The sequence below is a fragment of the Pan troglodytes genome, chromosome X (assembly GCF_028858775.2).
Source record: "Pan troglodytes isolate AG18354 chromosome X, NHGRI_mPanTro3-v2.0_pri, whole genome shotgun sequence".
In the NCBI taxonomy this organism is placed as follows: domain Eukaryota; kingdom Metazoa; phylum Chordata; class Mammalia; order Primates; family Hominidae; genus Pan; species Pan troglodytes.
The window spans coordinates 104,688,840-104,702,147 of NC_072421.2; the positions used below are offsets into that span (position 1 = coordinate 104,688,840).

General features: G+C 36.9%; 2 protein-coding genes across 11 annotated transcripts in view; one reads left to right on the forward strand and one right to left on the reverse strand.

The window, feature by feature from the left end:
* NUP62CL (nucleoporin 62 C-terminal like) overlaps positions 1-13,308 on the reverse strand; it is a 121,115-nt gene that overhangs the window by 78,480 nt on the left and 29,327 nt on the right. For 3 of the 9 annotated variants that reach the window (XM_063804010.1, XM_063804004.1, XM_063804008.1), the window contains exon 1: positions 3,187-3,347. The exons of 3 other annotated variants lie outside the window; for them this stretch is intronic. The gene's annotated coding sequence lies outside the window, so the exon portion shown is untranslated. Of the gene's footprint in view, positions 1-3,186; positions 3,409-13,308 lie in introns of those variants that run through there. 3 more of the 9 variants (XR_010154674.1, XR_010154673.1, XM_054676464.2) reach the window with 2 other exon arrangements.
* DNAAF6 (dynein axonemal assembly factor 6) overlaps positions 3,401-13,308 on the forward strand; it is a 37,727-nt gene continuing 27,819 nt past the window's right edge. Inside the window, exons 1-2 of one of the 2 annotated variants that reach the window (XM_063804011.1) lie at positions 3,401-3,604; positions 9,790-9,945. In XM_063804011.1, the coding sequence (XP_063660081.1) occupies positions 9,793-9,945 (153 nt within the window). In that variant the 5' untranslated portion in view covers positions 3,401-3,604; positions 9,790-9,792. Of the gene's footprint in view, positions 4,337-9,789; positions 9,946-13,308 lie in introns of both variants that reach the window. The other variant, XM_016943623.3, reaches the window with a different exon arrangement.

The following is a 13,308-nucleotide window of genomic DNA, read 5'->3' on the forward strand; positions in this document are numbered from 1 at the left end:
AGAATTGAGTGAGATTTTTCATCTTTAATTTCTTTAAATGTTGCATTAATAAATTATTTAACCAGTGTTTTAAAATACTCTATATAAAAGAATTAGCTAAACTATATCCATTTTTCATAGCTATAAATCCACAGAAACCTTTGGGTGTATTTTAAAAAATATTTTAGATCTCTCAGGTTTCATTATTTTTTTTCCCTTTAAAAAAACCTTTATTTCACCATTATTCTTTTTTTTTATTATTATACTTTAAGTTTTAGGGTACATGTGCACAATGTGCAGGTTAGAAGTTTCATTACTTTAAAACCGAACTAGGAGTCAAATTCAGTTGTCTCTCCTTTGGGATAGGCAAGTTAGGGAAGCTCTCTTTCTGCTTCAACTACTGCCTCCAGATTGCGGCTGCTATTAAGGCAGAATGGACAAGAATATTAGACTAAAGCAAGTGACTTCTAGTCTCGGAGATCCACTTACTGACAGCACAATCCTGGGAAAGTCACAGAACCTCTCTAATCCTTATGTTCCTCAACCTCTAAGCTTCTGTATTTCCGACATTGTTCAGGGAAGCCAACTGCTTAAAGATTAATCTCAGATCCTGGACCCATCCCCCACCCCGCTACTTCCTCTACCTGGGGAAAACAGTTCTTAGTATTGGACGCCACCTTGCCAGGGACAGATGAAACCTTGAAGAGTTGATTATATCCCTAAAGATAAATAACATTTGTTCCCCAAAAAGAAAACTAATATTCACTGAACACCTGTGCACTTGACACTGTACCAAGTATTTCATATATGCTATATTGTATATCTTCCTGGGTCCCACTAGACCACAGAACCAATTTCTGGAGGGAGCCAGGGCAATCTGCATTTTAAATAAATAAATAATTTCTTTAAATAAATTTTAAATACATTCTTTAAATAAATTTTAAATACATTCTTTAAATAAATTTTAAATAAATTCTTTAAATAAATTTTAAATAAATTCTTTAAATAAATTTTAAATAAATTCTTTAAATAAATTTTAAGTAAATTCTTTATTTAAATAAATTTTAAGTAAATTCTTTATTTAAATAAATTTTAAGTAAATTCTTTATTTAAATAAATTTTAAGTAAATTCTTTATTTAAATAAATTTTAAGTAAATTCTTTATTTAAATAAATTTTAAGTAAATTCTTTATTTAAATAAATTTTAAGTAAATTCTTTAAATAAATTTTAAGTAAATTCTTTAAATAAATTTTAAGTAAATTCTTTAAATAAATTTTAAATAAATTCTTTAAATAAATTTTAAATAAATTCTTTAAATAAATTTTAAATAAATTCTTTAAATAAATTTTAAATAAATTCTTTAAATAAATTTTAAATAAATTCTTTATTTAAATAAATTTTAAATAAATTCTTTATTTAAATAAATTTTAAATAAATTCTTTATTTAAATAAATTTTAAATAAATTCTTTATTTAAATAAATTTTAAATAAATTTTAAATAAATTCTTTATTTAAATAAATTTTAAATAAATTCTTTATTTAAATAAATTTTAAATAAATTCTTTATTTAAATAAATTTTAAATAAATTCTTTATTTAAATAAATTTTAAATAAATTCTTTATTTAAATAAATTTTAAATAAATTCTTTATTTAAATAAATTCTTTATTTAAATAAATTCTTTATTTAAATAAATTTTAAATAAATTCTTTATTTAAATAAATTTTAAATAAATTCTTTATTTAAATAAATTTTAAATAAATTCTTTATTTAAATAAATTCTTTATTTAAATAAATTTTAAATAAATTCTTTATTTAAATAAATTCTTTATTTAAATAAATTTTAAATAAATTCTTTATTTAAATAAATTTTAAATAAATTCTTTATTTAAATAAATTTTAAATAAAGTGCACACACAAGTTTGAAAACTAAAGGTCTAGGGACAAACCATTAGGGTGTTGTGGTGTACATTTTTTTAAATGTAATGGAAATGATCAGAATATATTGCAAGTAGTAAGTGTTAAGTGTTGTTTCTGTAAAAACAGTTGTCGGTTATATATTGTCTACATGTGTACTAGGTCACAATATAAAATTTATTTCTTACTGTCGGTCACAGTCAAAAGGTCTGAAAAACACCGGCTGAGCATTACAGACTTAGAATAATGCACAATGAGGCAGAATAAAAACAAAAAAGCAAGAAGAAGGAGATGGCATAATATCTATAATTTAAGCTCCACAAGTATCTAGTGAATTAGCAAAATGCAAGACAGCTAAACTCTGATCATTCACAGTAATAAGCGGAATTAAGGTATTGGTAATTTGGCCAAAAGGCCAATAACGTTACTTTAGCCAATAACCTTATTCTACCCCCATTTTTTGTTTACTGTAGATAATAACGAGTAGAAGGGACAAATTAATCAAACTTCACTATCTCTTATGCCAGATGGGATGGTCGTTAAGAAATGCATGGTATATAGAAAGAAGGGAAGCAGTTTAGTTCATTCATAATCAAATTCCAATACCTGAATAACCAAAAGTAACCATTCATTAAAACCTTCCGTGGGGTCCTACTATTGATCATGGCTAATCAGTCCTGAATACTCCAAATATTTATTACGCCATCCCCCCGCCGCCCCTTTGTTTAAAACCAAGCCACGGAATTTATGGGAAACTAGGGTAACAACTCTATCTCTAAGTGAACTTAAGACAACCAGATTCCCTAGCAGTGGCAAGGGAGCGGCGCGCCTGCTTTTCTCCACTCCGAGGCAGTAAAAGCAGAGCTCCCGGAGTCGCGATGTTCCTTAGAGTGGGAACGACACGTAGCTCAAGCCAGTGCCCCACAGGAACCGGGTGGCAGTTGACCAGGTGCTCCCCCGGGGACTTGGGGCCCGGAAGCCTTGCCTACAGAGGAGAATAAAAAGCGCGATCCCACCTGCACACATACAAACACACTATCGCCCCCGACAAGCCAAGACAGAAGCACAACACGTGTTTCTGTCGCGTGGGGGAGACGTGAAAGGCTGGGGGCGTGGAGGACTGTAGCAAAACCTTCTCTACCCCCGGCCCACTGACCCTACCCTTCTGCCCCCGTCTCTCCAGATCGGCTGGAGATCGAGTCCTCAGATCGGGAATTCACGCGCGGGAAAAGCGTAAAAGAGAGCGAAGCCTGCTGACGAACGGGACAAACGAAAACCCCACAAACTTACCTTACTGGCAAGTCGCCGCCGCTCGCTGTCTGGCCCTGAACTATACGGGCAGGCCTCCGAGACTGCTAGACGCCAGAGGGGCGGGTCCGGACCTGCTCGAGCCGGAAAGAATCGGCCTCCTCAGTGGGCAGGTTCCCGCTGAAGTGAAGCTAACCGAGACTGAGGCTTAAAAGGGGTCGACCTGGTTAACTAGAAAGGGCGACCAGTGACCCTGACCTGGACGCGCTCGGATTGGTCGATTCCAGTGCAGTCTCAGATGAGACTCTTCTATGATTGGCCAGAAAAGTCAAGCGGGAACCCGGAGGTTGGCAGGTGGGGGGCGGGAACAAAACAAAGTTGTTACCCTAGCAACGGAGAGACGCCACGCTCTGCACAGTCTATTTTCGGAGCCTAGCCAGAGACCGGAAAACTGACCAAGGTGAGGAAACTCGAACCTCAAGAGGGGGAAAGACAGGGTCCTCAGATGCTGTGGCTATCAGAAAAACTAGGGAGAACTCTAGATATTTATAACTCTGCGAGATACCCCAAAAAGCCACAAGTTGGGCGAGGTGGAGAAGACCCGTTCCCTAAATCCCGCTATCCTAGACTCTTCACTAAATCCCGCTATCCTAGACTCTAGAAACAGGACGCTGCTTTAACAAAACTCGGTTTTACAGGATGTGAGTGAAAGATGGATGCTGATCGACTGTCAGAAGGCAAAAGTAAACATCTGAAAGTTTCCCAACTGGTCTTCTCTCAACTCTCACATGCACTTATTGGTTCTCCCTTCCCATTAATAATGACTAATTTGGTAATGTAAACCATATTTTCTTATAGGAGGACCTGGGTGCTCCAAACTGGAGCAGCCACTGTACCCTTCTGTTTTATATGTGCAGGCACGATTTATCCTGGCCTAGCATGCCTTGGTTAGGAAATGTTTTGGGGGATATCACACTTCAGACTGAAAAAAAAATGGCCCCAGTACTTACTATGTGAATAATGTCCTTTGTGCGACAACTTGAACGCTGTGGTCTGAGGGTTCCAGTGTTGCTTGGTTAGGTAAGCTGAGGAGTGAGAAGTAATCAGACCTTCACTTGGTGGGCCCGAGTGTACTGTGCAGAGACTACTTGTACCTACAAGACCTGCTACTCGCCAAGGGCTGATTGGGAGAGTAAGTATTACATGTCGTTTGACTGTAACTGTCAAACGGTGGCGAAGTGTGACCAAAAAAATTAAATCTGAGTGAAGGGAGAGAACCTAGTTTGACCAAAGAGGGAGGAGTCATTACTCCTTAAGAGCTTCTTGTGATACGGATTCAGAACAGAGACCATATTTCCTGAAGAAAGGAAAAAAATAGGACTGGGGAGAAAATTTAAAGCACAGCAAGAAAATTTGCCAGGCCGAGCGCGGTGGCTCCCGCCTGTAATCCCAGCACTTTGGGAGGCCGAGGCGGGCAGATCACTTGAGGTCAGGAGTTCGAGACCAGCCTGGGCAATATGGCGAAACCTGGTCTCCACTAAAAATACAAAAATTAGCCGGGTGTGTTGGCGCCTGCCTGTCTGGATGCTGAGGTGGGAGAATCACCTGAGCCCTGGAGATCGAGGCTGCAGCGAGCCGTGATGGCGCCACTGCACTCTAGCCTGGGCGACAGAGTGAGATGTGGTCTCAAAAACAAAAGAGTTCTCATACTCCACCTGTATCTAAAAAGAGTCCCTTCAACTTCTTTTTAGATAGAGGTGGAGTATGAGACTTGAGATAGATAAACGAAGAGAAAAAAATATTAAGTGTATTGTTTGTCTGAAATGTACTATAGAGCATTCGATAATTCAGGATGGGTTCTACAGATACCAAGGATTTGCCTCTCCATATTAAAACTAATTTTTCTGTCATCTCAGCACTTTGAGAGTCCTAAGCGAGGGATCACTTGAGCTCAGGAGTTCGAGACCCATCTGGGCTACACGGTGAAGCCCCGTCTCTACAAGTAATAACAAAAATTAGCTGGCGAAACCCCGTCTCTACAAATAACACAAAAATTAGCCGGGTGCAGTGGCGCAGCCTGTAGTCCCAGCTACTTGGGAGGCTGAGGTGGGAAGATTACTTGAGCCAGGGAGGTCGAGGCTGCAGTGAGCCGAGATCGCGCCACTGCACTCCAGCCTGGGCTACAGCAAGACCCTGTCTCAAAAACAAAAAAACAAAAAAACCCCTCCATTTTCAAAAAGGATTGGGATGGTACAGACTCCTTATGAATAAATGACTAGAACAGAGGAAATATTAAATCAAAAGACGCAATTTTTTTTTTTTTTGAGACGGAGTCTCGCTCTGTCGCCCAGGCTGGAATGCAGTGGTGCGATCTCGGCTCACTGCAACTTCCATCTCCCGGGTTCAAGCGATTCTTGTGCCTCAACCACCCGAGGAGATGGGATTACAGGCGCGTGCCACTATGCCTGGCTAATTTTTGTATTTGTAGTAGAGACGGGGTTTCACCATGTTGGCAAGCTGGTCTCAAACTCCTGACCTCAAGTGATCCGCCGGCCTCGGCCTCCCAAAGTGCTGGGTTTACAGGCATGCACCACTGCGCCCAGCCTAAAGACACTTTTTTTGATTTAGTAATTAATAACTATTTAATTTCTTGACTTCTTTTTTTATGAAAGATTCTAGGTACTTTCAAAAAGCATCTTCCTTAAATATATTTTAAATTTGAAACGAAAACTGTTAAGTTCCCATAGTTACTTATGAGTTAGTACATTTGATGGTAGCGAAAGTTAGAGACCTGAAAAAGAAACCATTCTTAGTATTGTAAAGATAAATTCAAACTGAATTATTTTTAATAGGTGGGAAATCATTGATGAGTATAGTTATCAAAAAATGCAAAGCAGAAAGCAATTAGTCAGTATATTATAATTTAATTCAGACATAGGCAGAGATGATATCACTGTTGTGTTCTCAGAAGAATTTTAATGGAGGAATTGCTAAATAAGTCACTATATAAATAAAGTTGCTTCAATCTAGGAAAGCTGATTTAAAAAAATAAATAAATAAAAATAAAGTTGCAGAAGAAATGCCAAATTTATTTAGAGAATAAATAGATTTTGAGTACTTGCAAATCATTGTGTTAAAGTCAGTATTTTACATAGGGATATATCTATTTACTTAAACAAGTTCCAAAAGGATATTGCTTGGTGACTTTTTTGGGGGGGCGGGGAATGGAGTTTCTCTCTGTCACCCAGGCTGGAGTGCAGTGGCATGATCTCGGCTCACTGCAACGGCCACCTCCCAGGTTAAGTGATTCTCCAGCCTCAGCCTCCCAGGTAGCTGGGATTACAGGCGCCCGCCATCATGCCCGGCTAATTTTTGTGTTTTTTAGTAGAGTCGGGGTATCGCCATGTTGGCCAGGCTGATCTTGAACTTCTGACCTCAGGTGATCCACCCACCTTAGCCTCCCAAAGTGCTGGGATTACAGACGTGAGCCACTGCGCCCAGCCCTGCTTGGTGGTTCTTTATCACCCTGATTTTATTTACCATATATACTTGAATTAATAAAATCTATTATCTATTTGAATAGTCTGTAATTCAGAGTTTTCACTAATTTAACCTAGACTTTTCTACAATTAACTGATGTCAAAAGCCATCGTTATTGATACTGTGGAGGAGACAAATAAAATAGAAAGCATGATCCCAGCCTTAGAACCAGTCTGACTTTAACTCAAGGTTACTGATGTTGCTTAAGTGCTGTGGGTCTAGAGCCAACCTGGTTGAACTTTTTCAGCCCCTGACTGGCTCCAGTGTTATGGTAATGAGCTGGTTCTGGACTGTCAGTTGCTTTAGCTCATTGTGGCTAGTAGATGGTCCAATCATGCCTCTATTTATGAAGACCCCAAGTACTCAGGTTAATGTGGGAAAATCAAAGGCTCTGTCTGGAAAATGTTGCCATTAGCATTGGCCTAGCAAAAGAGAAGGAGAGAAAGAAAAACAAAGGGCCTAAAAAATTTATTTTCTAAATACAAATCTCAAATAAAAGACAGTAATATATTTTGTTTTTACTGAAACTCTTAAATTTTCCTTACTTTAAGTTTATTCTTGGCCTATTTAAGTGACAGTGCCAGATTCAAACATTTTAGGCAGTGTGGCTCCAGAATCTTCTTTTTCATTTTTTATTGTTATTATTTTATTTATTTATTTATTTTTGAAACAGGATCTCACTCTGTCTCCCAGGCTGGAGTGCAGTGGCCCGATCTGGGCTCACTGCAACTTCCATCTCTGGGACTCAAGCAATCATCCTGCCTCGGGCCCCTGAGTAGATGGGACCACAGGGGCACGCCACCGCGCCCGTCTAATTTTTGTATTTTTTGTAGAGTCGGGGTTTCGCTATGTTGCTCAGGCTGATCTCGAACTCCTGAGCTCACGTGACCCGTGAGCTCACCTTGGCCTCTCAAAGTGTTTGTATTACAGACGTCAGTCAGCCACCATACCCGGCCAGAATCTTCTTTTTAAAAATCGCTACACTGTACTATCCAATAAGTCAGGGCAAAAGGAAGAATGCACTCCAAGGTACAAAGGCAGGAAATTATAGAGTATGTTTAATAAGCAGTTTAGTTTTTAACAGAATATGTAGGAGAATAATAGAAGGGAAGGACAGAAAATTACGTTGGGACTATATCCTGAAGGACCTTGATTGCCAGACTCAGGATGAACTTAAATGTATATCACATTTAGAAATAAAAGATAGAGCTATAAACTAACACTGCATAGTTCATTGTAGTGAAGATAATTCCCTACAAATAGTTCTTTGTAGTTCCTAAAAAGTCCTCCTGTTTTAGTTTTTCAGCTGTGATCCACTTGTGTCAAATGAATTTTAATAAATGTTTTTTAATAAAGTTGAATAAGTTATTCTTAATATGTTAGACTTCTTAAAAAGCTAGTAGAATCTTCCTTTCCATTGAATTTTGAATGTTTTTTTCTAAAAATTCACAAACTGTTTTTCTCTTTTGATACTTTGAACCATTTAACTAGTTAGTCACAAAATATTTGGGATTCTTTTGTTTATCAAAATACAATATCAACAAACTTGTCATGATTTATTTATTTATTTATTTTTGTTGTCATGATTTATTAATTTGTGTTTACAGATTATTATTACATTTGATATGGCAAAAATATTTTGGCTAAAGTGGTAATTTTATTATTATATTTCTATTTTAATTGAGCTATAGTGCAAATCTATGGCATTTTATTCCAGCATAATTTGGAAGTCCAATTGTACTTTAAGAAGTCTAACTCCTAATATGCTTCAGATATATAAAGTGTTACTAAGAATTATTGTGAATAATTTAACAAAAACAAGTGTACACATTCCAAGGAGGACCATCCCCTTCGAAGTAGTCACTTTAGGAGACTAATCTATTTACTCTAATGTTGTTGTTATTGCTAAAATTGCTTTTGAAACTTCTGTTTTAGAATCACCTTGAGGCATGTAGCACATTCTTTTGAATATCCTCAAAGAAGAAAATCTTCATATTTTGAAAGTAGACATGATATCTAAATATATCTAGAAATCACTTGGCGACAAATCTGATGTGTAATCAAACCAAATGATACCATAATGATACCATAATGATACCTATTTTCTTGGTGATACATATGAAGGCAATTCCAAATAAAAAGAAAAATCCCAAAATATTTTGAGCATTGATAGCATAATTTACATCAGTGTATAACCTTCCAAATGACTATTTTGAAATATAACATTCAGATGAATTTAGTCATGCTTCATTTGGTATTAATCAACTGCTGACTATGTGCCAGCTGCAGTTATTAAAGACACTAAATCTACAGATATAGCTTCCCACTGCTCACACTGGCCTACTTCCCACCTAATGAGAACCAGGCCAGAGTTCCTTTCCAAATAACTGGTAGGGATTTAGAATTAATCTGGTTTTACTAAATCCAGTATCCAATGTACCAAAGGAACCATAACATTCCTTCATAACCTCCACTGTGGGTACCTAGGTGACATGAGAAAGCCACCGACGCAGTGCCTGGTTTGTTTTCTCTCTTCCAGCTGGAACTTTGAGCCCTATTCTGCCCTATTCTGAACCTTCATCTCTAGTAGTCAACTTGTGCACAATCCTCAAGAACTGTACCCCACCTTCTATAGGCCAGCGTCCTTCTTCACCCTAAATAGGTCTCCCTGTAACCATGACTTCAACCTTTCTGCCCTGAAGCACTGCTCATGTCTAAATATATGTTCCCAAATGATGATACATAATGTATCATACACTTTTTCTAGAGGTAGGGCTTAAGAATCTGCATTTTAAACCAACTCCCCCAAGTGATTATTAAGCACATTAAAACCCGAGAACCACTATACTAGGTGCTCAATAAGTGCTTGTTAGCTTGAGTATGACATTTTAGTAAAGCAGGCTGAATGTTTGAGTTTACTTGGTGCTCCAGGTCTGTGAGTTAGCAAAATACATATATTTGAAGGAGTTTAAAAGGATTTCCAAGGAAGTATAAGAACCAATGGAGTGATCCAGGGAAAGAAGGGAGATATGACAATAAAACATCTTCATGTCTTAAATAAAACAGAAAAGTAAAATACCTCTTTCTGATTATCTTTTTCTTCAGATAATGGAATCTGAAAATATGGATTCTGAAAATATGAAGACAGAAAATATGGAATCTCAAAATGTAGACTTTGAGAGTGTTTCTTCAGTTACAGCTCTGGAAGCCCTCTCTAAGCTACTTAATCCTGAAGAAGAGGATGATTCTGACTATGGACAGGTGGTCATATACTTAACAGTTGAATTAGTTTTGTTCATGGGAAGTTGTGGAACTGTATTTGAATAACCTGTTCCCACCTAGCTTTGGGAACAGAGCTGTGTCATTTGATACATTCACAGGAAGCTACAAGGCTGATTATGCATGACAATGTAACCTGTAGTACATTTCTAGCAAAGATAATTATATTTTTCTAAACCACCTGAACACTGAATAGGAAAATAGTTCTGTAACTGTGGTAGCAATAGCCACATTTCAAAATGTTGTCATTTATATTTATAGCCAAAGAATGCTTGACAACCATTGCAGAGTGGTAGCTAGGATTGTTTAAGCCTAGACAATATTTCTATAAAACAAATATTTTCAGTTATACAGTATTAATTGGACCACCAAGTACCAGTCCCTTAATTTTTTAATTTGTCTACACATTAACGCAGAACAGAAAGTTTTTGAGCCAAATAATAGGGCAAACTAGTTTCAGCCTACCAAAATTGGCTTCCCAGTAATGCACAAATAAAGTTGTGGAGTCTAATTAGTTGAGTAGCATTTGGGGTCAAGATAGGTAATGCCAGCAAGGCTTGCAGTAGCAAGATGGGCTTCATTTTGGGTAGAAGAGTTCATTGAACTGACCTTTGACCACTCCAAGGTTACTGCCAGTATTCCCAGAACAATTAAAACACTTTTATATAACTCCCTGCTCTCCATTCTCCTATTTCTTAACTATCAGTGAGCCTTGGCTATCAGACTGCCTATGATAGGGCAAACAAAATTTGGGGCAAAAAATCCCATATCATAACAGAATCTGTCAATTTGCATAAAATTATTTTAATGAAGTGTTTTGTTATATGACCAATTTATCATGAATAAATCATCTTTCACAAACGTACATATAAATTTACTCCTCCCAAAATTTATTTTTGCCACAATGTGGAGAAAAAAGCAAGCTATGAACAGGCAGCAAATTCAGTGGCTCAGATTGACACTGAACTGAGCTACCACCCTAAGGAAGAGCTTAGGTGGAATAGGGCAGAATAAATAAGATGTGAAATGGGAATAACATTTGTAGAAGAACTGAGTCAGCTTGGAGCCAGGATCAGGAACCAGGAAGTTTTAGTCAGGGAAAAGTCTTAGTAGAGGCTAAACAAAGAAACATCAGGATGTTAATGACAGCATTAGCTATACACAACAAACAGGATACAGGAGAAAAAGTTAGGAACAATGTATCAATGAAGTTGGGAAGGCAAGCTCATTTTTGCTACCTTAGTTGAGTAGCAGAATAATAATTTTCTGGAGCCTGCATCCTAGGAAAGGTAAGGTTATGCCATATAGAAAAAGTATATCAAGTATTTGAGAAACAGTGACCTTGAATATAGTGAAGTGGAACTTGTAACTGGGACAGATTCAAATATAAGGATTTACCCGGGTTACAGAGCCTATTCCATTTGGTGTTTATGGCTGGAGGTGTTTATTTGCATCTAGAGGTGTTTCTAGGAGAAAAGATGAGTGCTTATGAGAATAGACTAACATAATATTACTGAGTTGTACAGTTTATAAAGGAAAATTACTATAATAATGTATGATTCTGTATATCTGGGTTATAAACAATTTTGAGATAATTGGTCATTCAGACACCACAGTACAGATATCATTAGAGGACATACAGTATCAGAACAGTGGGAGAATAATTAATGTTTCTAATGAACTATTACATTTTCCAGGAGAGAAACTGCTTTTCATTTTTTAACATGTATTAATCTTGGGAACTGTGGGATGATTACAAGAGTGATGTGTTTTTGAAAATATGCTCTCTGAAAACAGCAAGAGAACAGTTGCATACACATTGCTTCATTTACACTATCCCTTTTCTATATGACTTGTTAAGAATCTGGGAGATTGAGGAGAGAGTGTGTCTGTCATTTTTCAAAGCCATGAGGGGATCTTAAGGCCTGTGGGAAATAAGGTTCACTGCTCTTCACAGACATTATAACGAGGATGTTCTGTCTTACATATTACAAAGTGGCATGAATTGCAGTGATAAATTGCTCAGATAATTGGCTGTAGATTCATGGTAAAGGCTCAAATGATGTTCTAATAGAAAACAATTGCCAGATGGTTTTTAATGTTTTTATGATCCCATTCCATCTTTTAACTTGAAAATTTTATTTTTAATCATTTATTTTCATTAAATTAATAAATTGAAACTCCCATGTGTTCTGAGCCAATCACTGTCCATGGAGAGTATACCAATTTTTGTCAAGAATGTCCAAGGTTTTACTTCTACTGCTTTTAATTTTCTGTGGAAGGCAGCACTCAACTAAACAAGAGGCCCTCATGTTCTGAGAAATGCTTTACTCTGACTATTAGTGTTCTGATGATTAATAATTTAAGAAAAGTACTACACATTTACATGACATTAGTGATTTAAAAGAGGGAAAAAAATGTCCCAAATATTATCTTGGGATTTTCACATAAAAATGCCTGTAATGCCTTAACCGCAGACATAGCACTTTTGAAACACCTTTTGGAAAGGAATAGTTACTGTCTCAGACACTGTTGAGAGATTATAGATTAATTTCTGATTTATAACTCTTGGAATAGTTTCACATAATAAAGACCCACGTGAGCTGTTCCATCAGCTTTCAAGAACAGACACTACTCTCTTTGCCCAAAAAAGACATTCTAACTTTTGTACATGTCTAAAGTCTTAGGAGATGAGGACAGGGGCCTGAGAAAAGGGAGATAGAGGTGCTAGTTGGCCAGTAGGCAAGGAGATAAGAATTTTTTGACTGCCAGCAGTGGAGTGAGTTGGAGCTGCAGGGTCTGTCATCAGCAAAAAACAATTGGTAAGAAATTGGGATTTTCTTGAAATATCAAAGAATCCCTGAGACGGGCCAATGAGGTGGTGTCGCTATGTGTTATACTTAGTTGAAAAAAATGAAGATTGCTTGTATTGGTGAGTCAGGGCAAGTCCTTTGGGGATGTGTATGCTTGTGCAGAAGATGGAAAAATAAACTTATGAAGTTATGAAGACTGAAGTACATCAGCATGTATTAGAGACTATTAATTTGTGGTTGCTGTTTAAATCCACTAGTTCAGTGTCATGAGGCGGTGGGACAGGGAAGTGTTTCATACCTATAGTGGAAAAAAGTAAAAGCAGTTATCAGGGCTTTTGAATGATTAATCTGAAGTCTGAATACTTAGCTTCTGCTTAGTGTTAGTTTTTATTTCTATAAAACTTTCACATACTCTGTCCTCCATCTGACTACAACCAGACACTGCTAAACCCCAAAAGTGTCAATGCCTTTATACTAATACTTGGTTCTAACCTTCATAGAGATGAATGTGGCTCATTCCTCTATCCCCAGG